At 39.8% G+C, this 12,478-nt stretch overlaps 1 protein-coding gene across 3 annotated transcripts in view; it reads right to left on the bottom strand.

The window, feature by feature from the left end:
* BEGAIN (brain enriched guanylate kinase associated) overlaps window positions 1-4,738 on the bottom strand; it is a 113,918-nt gene extending 109,180 nt beyond the window's left edge. For 2 of the 3 annotated variants that reach the window (XM_031066292.1, XM_014311807.2), the window contains exon 1: window positions 4,201-4,597. In XM_031066292.1, coding sequence (XP_030922152.1) covers window positions 4,201-4,214 — 14 coding nt within the window. In that variant the 5' untranslated portion in view covers window positions 4,215-4,597. The other variant, XM_031066291.1, reaches the window with a different exon arrangement.
* Between the last annotated feature and the right edge of the window lie 7,740 nt (window positions 4,739-12,478).

Raw genomic sequence — 12,478 nt, forward strand, 5'->3', positions numbered from 1 at the left:
AGTGAAATAAAGATGTTACCTCACAGGTTCCTTGAGACACAGGTCACTTTATCAGAGATCTCTGCGTACTTAGTAAAGTGCCCCTACTGATGCTACCAAAATAAAGCAATCCTCAGTTGAGGAATACCATGATTATATTGTAAAGTGGAAACTCAGCCTCCTTGGGGGCACTGTGAGCCTGGCAGCTGGTCATGGCAATGATGTGTCCTGTTTTGTGTACTTTTAGATATACTGTTCAGCCTGTTGTGGATCCTGAAAGCTTAGAACTAACACTATTGATTTATAGAGTTTCTGAATTGTCACTGAAATTTTAGGAGTGTATTAAAAAAAAAAAGGAAAAGCTTTTATTGAACAATATCTGTCTCTTTAAGTGACATTTCCTGTGGAGTGACATACTCTTCAGTGTAAGGAAGCTAAGAAGCTGATCAATCTTTGTGTATAAAGTATTTCTAGAGATCTGTTTTGCCAAACCTTACATCATCCTCACTCAGAAAGTTTGACTATTACAACCTGTATTTCACGCAGGATGGAATGGAAGCAAAGAGTAGCCAGGAGTGTGTACTGGAGTTGCAGTGGAACTGGTCCTTCCTTTGCAATTTTTAACCATTCTATGGGCTCAATGTGAGCTAAAGGAGTAGTTTCCAATCTACTGGCAATTTTATGTGCCAGCCACCACAGACATACAAGGCCTCAGGCTTGGAAGGCTTGCGCTTCTCTTGCATATGTGCACCAAAGATAGCACACTGCTGAGTCAAAATAAGATAGTATAGGTATATTTGAAATTCACTTTATTAACTAAGATTTTCAGTCCTTGTTTATAGACGTGAAAAAGAACCAGATCCAAAAAACGGTATTTAAAAGGCTGGAGTCAGAAGTAATTATTGCTTAAAGTGACTCTATAACCATACACAGCCAACCTACATAAGTGCAGATCCTCAAGAGGTTTGTGATTAGTGGTTAGCTTTACTCCTGCCTAATATATTGGTACCTTGAAATATAATAAACACTGTACTGCTAAGAATCATTTACAGTGAAAAGACTTCATTGCAAAAACTGATTATTTTCTAAGTTTTAGCACAAAATTGCATGTTTCTACTTCTAGAGGAAGGTGTCTCTGTGTCAGGCTAAATATTGACAACCTCCCACCCCTGCTTCCTACTTCTCCTTCCACACATAGCTCAGCGACAGCAAGCCCCTGCTGCAAAGGACAGCATGTGACATTGCAGGTCACAGCAGCTCCTGGGTCTGCAAGGGGAATTATTGCCGCCTTATGTGAGACGAATCACATTGCTCTGGACACATTCTCAGTGAAGGAATGTGACAATCAGACTTGTATTACTTTGCACTGTTGCTTGTGCTGCCTGGCTCAATGAATTTTATGGCTGAACAAAGCACAAGCTACCAGCAGACCAATGTTTCATTCACCCCTCTCTCTGAATGGGCCTGGCTGCCCCAGTCCTTGGGGATGCCCCAGATGAATCCCCATTCTCCTGGGGTGAGGAATGTACAAAGCTCACCCAAAGATTTACAGAGCTGCCTTGATAAAATGTTTGGCCCTGTGGGCTCTCAAGGATTGTCATCTGTTCTTATTTAAAAGACTTTCTTCTCTTGAAGAGCACTGTGGAATGCAAACCTCTATTACCCTGACCCTCAGAGTTTTCAACCTGGCTTCACTGTCCTGTGGTTATGCTCCTTGCTCCTGGTGTCCTGTTTCTCTAATAAGGCTTTTTACCTTTTTTCTCATTGCAGAACCCCTTTCTCCTCCCTCTTTTGCAGGAGCCTTGTACTCTCCATGAGCCCCAGCTCCACAGCTGGTGTGGGCTCACCCTCTCGTCCTTGGGCCAACACATCCCAGCTGATGTGGAATGGCACATCCTCAGCTGGTAGCAAAAAAGAGTGGGGAAGGAGCTGGGCACAGGAAATAGGGCAGAACACAATGAATGTGGGAATGGCTTTTCCATATTACACTGGTTTCTGCATACAACAAAAAATACCTCTTTCCTCCCAGCCTGCCATTTTCCTCTCGTTTCTTTCTTTCTTCTCCTAGTTTCAGGTTATCTCTCTTCATGACCTCTCTGAAGCCACTGTGGTTAAAACACAGGGTAATTTGTTTTTTACCTGGGTACCACATTTTTGTAAGTTTAGAAAAATCTAATTTTCTCCAGGCTCTGAGTTTATCAGCTATTTAAGATAAGGACTCCAGATAGTTTCCTTAAACTGCCAAGGATTCTGTCAGTTTGAATCCAAGGGAATGGGATGCAAATGGACAGGGAGCCTGGAGAAGTTTGGGATGGAGCAGTGCAGCTCCTGCCCTGGGTCCTGCTGGAGCTGCCCCAGCCTGGCTTGCTGCTCTGCTTGGGAGCACAGGGAGCTCTGGAACTGGCCTTGCACCTGCTGGGCTGATGGGGATAAAAACCTCTGCCAGAATCAGCTTTTGCACACGAGAATTTTTAACAGAAAATTTTAACTAACTCCTGAGAGAGCCTGACCCTTCTCTTTGTGGAGTTAATAGTGAAGCTCCTGCTTCATTTCAGTGGGGCAGGGTCGACTCTTCCATCTGTGTAGTACTCAGGGAGTACTGAGGTAAAGACTGGCAAGCCTGTCAGCTGCAAAATTGTGGTGCTTGGAAAATGGAACTTTAGGAATGTTGATTTTCATTATAAAAAATTATTGGGTTTTTTCCACTACATTCTGCTCATTCTCCTGGGCTCTGCAGCCCATTCTTGCAAGAGGCAACACTAAAAGCAGAGGCCAAGGCATGCTCAGGAAAGTATTACAAGGGTTAGACTGCATTGTGCACGCATGCTTATCCAGCAAAGATGTAAATATAAATTCACTGGCATCTTTCAAGAGAGTAATTCATGACAGAAGTGTGCATACACTATAGGTGATTGTTTGGAATTTTTACTAGACACCAGTCCACATAATGAGGCACTTTCTCAGGCATTACTCAGGAAAAACTCACAGCTTTAACATTATAGTACTTAAATACATGAAAATCCATAATACATTGCAGTTTTTCTTTCAGTACAAAAGTTACAATACTTCTGTTGTCATGAGGCTCTACAAAAGTGTGTAAGTGCTTTAAAAATACATTCTTAGTAACTTTTGGACATGCAGCTTCATGTCCACTGTAAGAGACTTAACCTCCTTTGCCTCAAAAGAAAAACAGGATTCTGTTTCCAGCCCAGAATTCATTAAACACTTGATAAAATTTCTGTTGTTTTGCATTTGCCCAGCTATTTCTTGAATTTCAGAACTTTCCTGCATTTCTAATAACTCAGCATAGCCATTCCAAACTGCAGGAATCTAAAAAGTTTTTCTTGGACAAGAGTTGTCACTAACCAGAGTTATCAGATTCAGAGAAGGAATTTAGGCTTGTCAGTAAAACCAAGTATGATCATGGCCAGTGTATTTGATTATGAAAAGAAGTTCCATAAAGTATTTAAAGGGTAGTAAAAAGTTAATTTCTTACCTATCACTTTGATAATGTGTTAGTAGACAAGGTTTTACTAATTTTTAATTCATTTATTAAAAAGGGCTAGAATGCTTTCTGCTTTCTTTTTCTTTCTCAACAACATACACAAAAGCAATATCCCCCAAAGCAGACTTGCACTAGGACATGAGATGGAAAACTTATGTTATAAAACCCATCTCCTTTTGCTTAAAGCAGAGAGATGTGCTGAGAAACTGGTACAGTATGACAACATTCTAAACACAGAGGAGACAAGATTTATCTGGCTGGTATACAATATAAAACAAAAATCGAACACCAATGTTACAGTGCTATATTAAAACAAACCACATTAATTAGATGCTTTGAAGTCAAGCCTATATTTTCTTCAGCTTTTTCATGAATTATTGATCCACTTTGCTCATTAAATGGAATGGCAGGCTCTTGCAGTAAATGGACAAGTGGCTACAACATTTATATAATCAAATACGCTCTGCATCTGGCAATAAAACATGTTTGTGTGTAAATCATGCTTTCTGAATTGACATCCCTGCAAAACAGATTTACTAGAACAACCACATTCCTTTTCTTTTGTCTCTAAAGCACAGCTTGCCTTGCATCATCATGCAATCCACTATTCTACTCTGATCGTATTAAGCAAAATATTTTCCAAGAGCCTGTATTGTGCATTGTGCAACAGAACATTTCTTCTCTATAACGAGATGTAAATAAACTGTCTCACTTACCTTATTTTCTCCATTTCTGCCGCAGAGGCCTACAAGAAATCAAATAATAGGAGCAAGTGAATGAAAGAAAACATTCACTCTGCAGATTTATGCATAGTTAAGGCTTTCCGAATGCTTCTCGGCAAGTGGCTGCGAAGCGCGGGCGAGCCAGCCCCACATCTGCACCAGCCGAGCCGAGCAGCGGCGGCTCAAGTGGGGAATGGAGCGGAGCGCAGCGGGAGCCCGCTGTACCCACGAGCCATGGGCACCGGAATGACTCAGTTGTAGCGCCGAGGCAGAGAACGGGGAGGGGAAACAAAAGAAGGAGAAGGGGAAAAAAAAAAAAAAAAAAGCCCAAAAGCAAGCAGCAGCAAGTAACAGGTTACTGAGCCTCCTGGGTTTCCCAGGGAAAGTTGAATTGCGGTGCTACCCTCGGTGCGGTGGGCATGGCAGCGGGCTGGGCTGGCGGGGATTGACAGTGACTTCATCACACGTGAATTCGGAGCTCAATTCATCATCTTTCGCTGAGCCCGACAGATGGAAGGACACCAGCTCGCCTCCTTCGTGGGAGTTTCGAGTAATCAAATTACTTTCCTCAAGTAATACACTATCTTGACAATTAGCATGTGAATGCATGGAGGCGTCTGGTTAACCCTGTCTGTGCCGCTGCCCCGCCGGGCTCCCGCTGCCCCCGGCCCGCGGCTCGGCTCCGCCACGGAGCGAGAGGCTCTGCCCGCATCCCCACAGAGCCGGCACGGCCCTGCCTGCTCATTCCATTAACCTGCCTCGGTTCTTTCCGCCGTGGAGATGCTGTAAATGCCTGCTTGTCTATAGCCCGGAGATTCACTAATTTCTCCAGCATTACTTGTTGGCATAGTCTTGTTAACCCTTTGGTTTCTTTTTTTTGTCATTACCTCGTGCAGATCCTAAATAGCTGCTGCCATTTCATTTCAGCACAGCACTGGCACAGAATCTCATCAATTCTCCCAGTCCCGCTTTATTGTAACTAAAGAATGAGCACTCAGAGCAATCCTGCAATCTCTAGAGCCAGATAAATCCCAGCATCACAGAATCTCTTATTTATACTCAAAGCATTGGCCATTAATCATGAGCACTTTAAACCTTATTGATTAATGGCTAACAATCATATTTGAGTATGAAATAAATTAAAGATTAAAAATAGAGAATGTAAATTTAATCAGTTAACCAGCAGGAAATTTGTCAAACTGCCTAATAAAACATCCCAAATGACAAATTGTTGGTTCTTCATTGGGTCACTTGTCTTCCCTTTTTCTCATTTACTTTTGATTTGCCCATTAGAGAAGTTGTCGGTCAAGTTGGTGTTTGCACGGCAGTTTCTGATGTCAAACATTAAGGATTGTAGTCATGCATCATAACTTGGTAGGCAGGAAGCCAGCTGCAGGAAAAACCCTCCTCAGTTTCTCAGTAACATATGTAATGCTTGCTTACATGGTCCTTGCTAGGTAAACATGTATTGCATACCTGCTGTGTTGGAACCACAAGGTTGTGTGTGGAATCTTGAGATTAAAAATGTAACCCAAGGACCCACAATTGCTTTCTCTAATTTTTGTCTGTCCATTGAATCCTCCATATTCTGTAGTACACAGGAAATAAATTCAACATTGCTGATCAGAAAATGAACCACAGAGGCTTTCTCACTGGGTGTGAGAATCTACTGGCAGACCCACTGGCTTGCCAGCTTGGCTCTCCAGACATGAGCTCTCCAACACTCATCATGGTCTTTAATTTTTGGGGAGATGACAGTTCTTTTGCATGGCTGCTCACTATTTGCCATGAACTCTGGGAGCTGCTGTGAAGACAGGGTACTTAGAATACCTGATTTTAGAGCTTCTATTACAGCAATATGTGCAGCCATCAGGGGAAGATACCTGGCCTTGCTTTTGCCTAGTGCTTTGAATAATGCTGCACTCCTGGGGTCAGTGTGGGGGTTGCTTTGTGTGATTAAATCAAAGTATTGAGAAGAGGAGCTGTAGACTAATGTTTTGGTGATACTCATCTGTGAATGCAAGTGAGTCATTGGCTGCCAATCCTGACAGGAAATTAGTGGGGAGAAAAAAGCTCAGCAAATGCCTAACACCAATTCAAACAAGAAAACTAAACCAAGCTGCAATTGCTTTCCTTTTTTTTTTTTTTTTTTTTTTCCTGATAGGGCTGGGTTTTTTACCTCCTCACAGTGAAAGCTCTTTGTTCCATGTAGTATGGCCATTTTTCCTTTGGACCATTGAGGATGTTCTACTCTGCCTTTCCCTGGAAAGTTGTGCAGTAAAGGGATGTCTCTCCTCTGATCTGGAAACTTTGGGGTCAGATCAATCCTCCTTGGGGAGGATGCTCTGCCCCAGGTCAGAGACCTCTCTGGGCTGCAGCACTGCAATGCTCCATTACATCTTTTGACAGGGATCTACTTCCAGTAAATAGGTAGGAGCACAGGACAGGGCTAGAGCCTGGATGTTCTTCAGCAGACTGCCCTAGCTTTCAGCCTAGACAGTCAAATGAGCGTAACAGGTAGAAGAAGTGGTGAAAACAGAGTCAGGAGCATTTGTAGAAACATAGCTTTCATCCCAAGCAGTTTATTTTCTCAGATAGCTGTGTCCCTTAGAAAAGTAATTTTTTTTATCCCCCTTTTTCCTTTTCCTTCTTCTTCCATTCCCTCCTTTTCTCCACATTTTTTTTCTTTTTTTCCCCCCAAAAAGCCTAAACAACTCACAACTATTTTAAAAGTCTGTGGTTTTCTGAAAAAGCTCTGTAATTACAAGGTGACATTTTTACTAAGGCAGAATTGCTGCTCCTAGCCAGATCCCTGCCATTGATTTAGCCTGTGGAAGTTTAGAGGTTGCATCATCCTCCCACTGCTGTCTATGAAGGCTCCTATCTGAAACGTCTTTCTAAATTGATTCAAAAATATAGTCTAAACAGCTCTGAATTGGCCACTTTAAGGACAAATCAGCAACAGACAGAACAAGAGGACACAGTCTCAAGCTGCACAAAGGGAGATACAGGCTAGAATTGAGGAGGAAGTTTTTCACAGAAAGAGTGATCAAATACTGGAATCATCTACCCAGGGAGGTGGTGGAGTCACCATCCCTTGATGTGTTTAAAAAAAGACTGGATCTGGCTCTTGGTGCCATGATCTAGTTGAGGTGCTAGAACATGGGTTGTACTGGATGATCTTAAAGGTCTCTTCCAACCTAGAAATTCTGTGATTCTGTGATTCTGTGAAATCTTGTCCTCAAACTCTTATGGGACCTATTTCAAGCAGATAGACTGAAGTAAAGGCTGTTGCAAGAATGTCCTTAACGGTAAGTCGTCCATAAATTGTTGCTTGCTAGTGTGTTGGTTCATTTTAAGTGATTCTTGATGCCTAAACTGAGCAATGATTGAAGCTGTGTGATTTTTTAAATTAAATATTTTAAATTAAGATCAGTAATTACCTTTAATTATAAAAATATCAGATGTGATTTATTTACATGGGGTTTTTTTCAATATCAATGCTGTATGACTAAAGAATTTATTTAATTGGACTAAAAATAACAATTTTTGCTTTTAATAAAAAGTTTGGTCTGAGTAACTCAATAGGCTACATTTCTATATACAGTCTCTTTACTTAAAATACTGAGACTTAAAATACTGAGGTTTGAAGATTTTAATTTTTACAGACATGGTGTGGCAACTATCCCTGGAAGCACTTTTGGGCAATGACTAATAATATTAATAGAAACCTGATTTTTTTCCAAGTGTTTGAAGGAAGTAAATGTGATACACCAAACAACTCCCAAGACTCACCTTTTTTGGAAGTGTTAAACATTTAAAAGTACATTTTTGAGCAGATATTGAAATAGAAGTCAATTACCTTTCTTTGTTTTTTTAAATTTAGTTTTTTTAATATAATCCCCCACCCCTCACTTATTCTAGATTGCAAGTTGACATTCTTTGGTATTCTTTGAGAACAAAGTAATTTGCTGGCTTGAATGATAGTATAGATGCTGTTAATGGAAACCCCAGGAAATTTAACTGAGCTTTTTTCCCTCTTTAGAACATGGTTATTACTGTTTAGACAGCATGACAACCTCTGGGTTGTTTTCAAGTTAGCAGAGTGAATGAAGGATACTGTGATCCCCTGATTTTTTATCTTTTCATATTTCATTATTGAGTCAAACAAGCTCAAGACAATGGCAGAATATTCTTAGTCATTGACATACATAAAGCTTAGTGTAGTGATCCAGTTATTTGGGTTTTTTATATAATCAGGGTCTATAGTACTGATTATTGAACCTAAATATTTTTTAATGAAAAAGTCATGCTGATGATCTATCATTCTATTCAGTTCACATTGTGTTTATGCTTTGTCTCCTTTATGATCCCTTTTTGAGGGATAAGCAATCATGGGATTTCAGATCTTTCAGATGTCTAAAGGAATTTCCTTCCTCTAAGATCTTGAGGTTAATTTTCATCCTTCTGCATCTGCCCAATGTACGCGTGAAAAAGAATTACCTGGAGGTGAATTTTTAATTTTACTTATTATCTTTTTTTTCTTCTTGGAAAAAGCTTTTCATTTTAGAGGGAGGGACTGGACCCAGGGTCTGGCTCAGTGGTCACCAAATATTCCTACCATGTTTAGTGACTTTGGAGTTGCACATTTGCTTGTTGCTACCAGAGGTACCAGAAAAGAAAGTGTAGCAGGGACTTACTGCCACTCATTTATTCTTACTGTTTACTCAGACTTGTTTATTATTATGGAAGTTACTTTTATTTCTTTGTTGAGGAAAGCTGTAAATGAGAGCTCATTCACAACAAAAGTTGTCTGGATTTCTGGCACATTTGTAAACTGTCACATGTTTTCAATCCAACTATATTACTTCAGCATTCTTTTCTGCTCCCTGTTGTACTAAAGTTTTATTGATAGAAACTACTGTGGTCCTTTTCCCTTTCTTTTCCTACAGAGGACAAGAGTTAAAGATTGGATTTAATAAAAATTACAGACTACATGATTTGATAGGATCAATCTTTAATTAGATGTTAATCAATTTGTAGAGATTTCTTTTATTTGCTTTAAAGTACCACTCAGGCAATGCCTGAAGAACAAGTAAAATTTAATCTATAGAAACTTTAAAAGAGCTGGAGGAAGTGTCCATTTGCATTTGATTGTGTTGAATGTATCTGATCGATGTTTACAAAAGAAGGATCATCTTCCTGTAAAACTCTTGCCTGAAATTTTCGTGTAGGTACCTAGAAAATTGAGCCCAAATCTCCACAGTTGCCACTGTAATAGATATTTTGCTCAGAAAGCATGTGCTCTACACCTTGGGCCATAAAACACCTCCACTATGCTCATCTGAAGGTATTTCATGTATGAAAGGTGAAGAGGTTTAACACCGAGGGAAGAAGGCAGAAGCTGCCAAGGATAACAGCCTTTGTCCTTTCCATACTATTGAACTTGTAGGAGCCACTGAAATGGAAAACATTTTCTCTTGGGAAGAGGAATGTCACACATATTAAAAAGAATGGGAGGGTTCCATTAAGCTGTGGAGGGTTTTCACATTGGACACAAGGAAAAGCGTTTGTCAACCAGTTTAGACTTAGCAACCACAAGTAAGGCATAACACATCTCTCCACACCACCAAGAGTAGCATTGCATTTTCCCAGCATTCCCTCCCTTACTGGGACCAAATTCTGGTGTTTCTTGGGGTGAAAGAAGAAAACCTCCACAATAACATTAAGTTACAAATGAAAACTCAGATGTTTGGGACAAACTGCAAACAGCAAAAATATGGCTATGGACAAATGGACCTAACTCAGAAAACCAAAAGATAAATTGTCTTTTTAATTCTTAGAGCAGATGATTAAGTTCAACACCCAGAATTTTTACACTGCACCAGAACCACCAGTACTCTGTCAAGCAATGTCCATAAGGCTGCTGGGATCCATCTTGAAACAGGTAGATTTACCCTGTTTTTTCTGAGCCTTATTAAATTGATTGAAATTGGAGGGTGATTTTAACCATGTTAAATTTTGTATGACCAGTTCTCTCTTTGATCTCGTACCAATTTTATGTTTAAAGCTTATTACTCCCACCCTGTTTTTACATTCCCATACACATTTATGAAGAGATGTTTTATCTGAGCAGGAAAACAAGATGTGATTCTCTGACTGCTCTCAGAAGATTGTACTCCTTTCCCTCAGTCATTTCAGTATTCCTTCTCTGGACCTGTTCCAAATTACCTTACATCTGATTTGAAGATGGGTGATCAGAATATACATTATGTACAAAGCACCTTGGCAGTACCTTGTATGGTGGATGTATGCTTCAGTGACTCTAAAGAAAATATATCTGCAGTGCATCTTAAGCTTGTCTCAGATTTCTTGTGGTTCTCTCTCACTTGAGGCTCACAGCTGTTTTACAGTCTAACAACACACCTGGATCTCTGTTTCTCTGCTGCTGACAAATGATGAGCTCCACAAAATAAAGTATTGATGTGGATATGTTGTGTTAAAATTCCATTACTCTGCTTATAAATAAACCAGTTCTTATATGAGCTTCCTGATTGTTGTCAATACCTTGAAATGCCTTTATTATTTAGGCAAACCTGTTTATTGGCTCAAAGTCACTAAGAATTATTTACAACAAAATGTGTCTAAAATCTTCTTTGAAAGTTCCAATAATCCCTTTCCAACATGGCAGTCTTCCATTTTAACATTTACATAGGCTTTTCATTCAGATTAATCATCTTGAATTACTCTCTATTTTATAACTTTTAGACAGTAATTCTCAACTGAGCACTTTATGAGCTACTTTGTGCAAATCTAGATAGATCATGACTTGTTCCCTGGGTGTGAAATTGCTTCTCTTAACAAAAAGTTACTTCTGCAAAAATTGTCATGTTTTATGCCACCTTTCCTCATCCTTGATTGCTCAAGTTGCTTGACCATAAAGCCTTCGTTTCACTTCATGTTACATTTTCTCTTCCCCACTTAGGATATATTTGTGCCATTGCACACAGAGAAAAGTTTTGCTTCTGAGCTTGCCTATTCATGTGTCAGTTGAGCAAGATTTTGGTCTGGGGATTACTGCAGGATTCTTGACATCAGCAGAGTGAATAGTAGTAGTTTGCCTTAATTATGATGGTTTCTGTTAAACCTTCCTCATCCTTCCTCAGATATCCTCCAAATATTCCCTGTTAGCTATCATTCATACTGAAAGATGAGGCAGAGAATCTCCTTAATAACTGGACAAGATCTAAGTTTTTCTGACCTTCTGTCTGACCTTCAACATACAATAGGTCTTCCTTCTTTCTTTTTTTGTTTTGTTTTTCTGTCTGTATAGTTGAAGACCTTTTCAGCACTAGTGTTCTAAAAATCATTAGCAAGGTCTGATCTCACTGAATTTTGGCTGAAACAGACTGGGAAATAACCATAACAGAAATAAGATAAAAAGAAATATTGGGAATTTTTCTCACAACAGGCATTTAAATTCTCCATGACACATCCTGCATGTGTGAACATGTATCAAATAGCAACATATTAAATTGAAACTGCAACCTAAAGGCTTGTCTTTTGCATGGTTGGGAAAACATAGCATTCTCAAGCTGTTTTATTTCCTAATATTTTAGAATCTTTATTTTGCTTCCTTAGTTTCTTTTTCACTCTGTAAAGTCTCAAAACCACATTCCCAGCAGGGGTAAATTAGCAGAGCTCCACTGAAGTGAAGTCTTGCTGATTTATATCACTGGAGGTTCTGCTTTTAAATGGCTGTTTCAACGACTCAAGCTGATTTCTGTCATACCCAGTACCCCCAAGTAGCATGAATGCTGTAGTTTCTCTCAAAAAATGGTCCCAAAAGAAGCTACACCTCTTCTCCATGTCACTGGGCAAACCATCCAGTGAAACCTGAACAAAAGACCATTGAAAACTGTGGGCTTCCTGCCTTAAAACAATAGTCCAGACTCCACTTAAATTATTTGGTATATTTTTGCTCAATCTGATTATTTGAACCTGTGCATGTAACTACTGTGATTAAATGCTTGGCTTGTGGAAAACAGTCCTTGTAGTCATCAGCAGAGATGAGGATCCATAGTGCTAGGAGCTGTACAAACTCCTCAAATGAAAAGGAAATGTTCCATGACCTGACCAGCTCAAATAGGGACAGATGTGTGCAGTGGTTTTGTTTCCTTTATGGTGCAGCCACACAGCAGCACTTGTGACCACGGATTGATGAACTGTTTTCTTTAGAGTTGTTCATCATCCTCTGATGCAGTAATATTAA

Source organism: Geospiza fortis, unplaced genomic scaffold (genome assembly GCF_000277835.1).
Source record: "Geospiza fortis unplaced genomic scaffold, GeoFor_1.0 scaffold23, whole genome shotgun sequence".
Taxonomy (NCBI): domain Eukaryota; kingdom Metazoa; phylum Chordata; class Aves; order Passeriformes; family Thraupidae; genus Geospiza; species Geospiza fortis.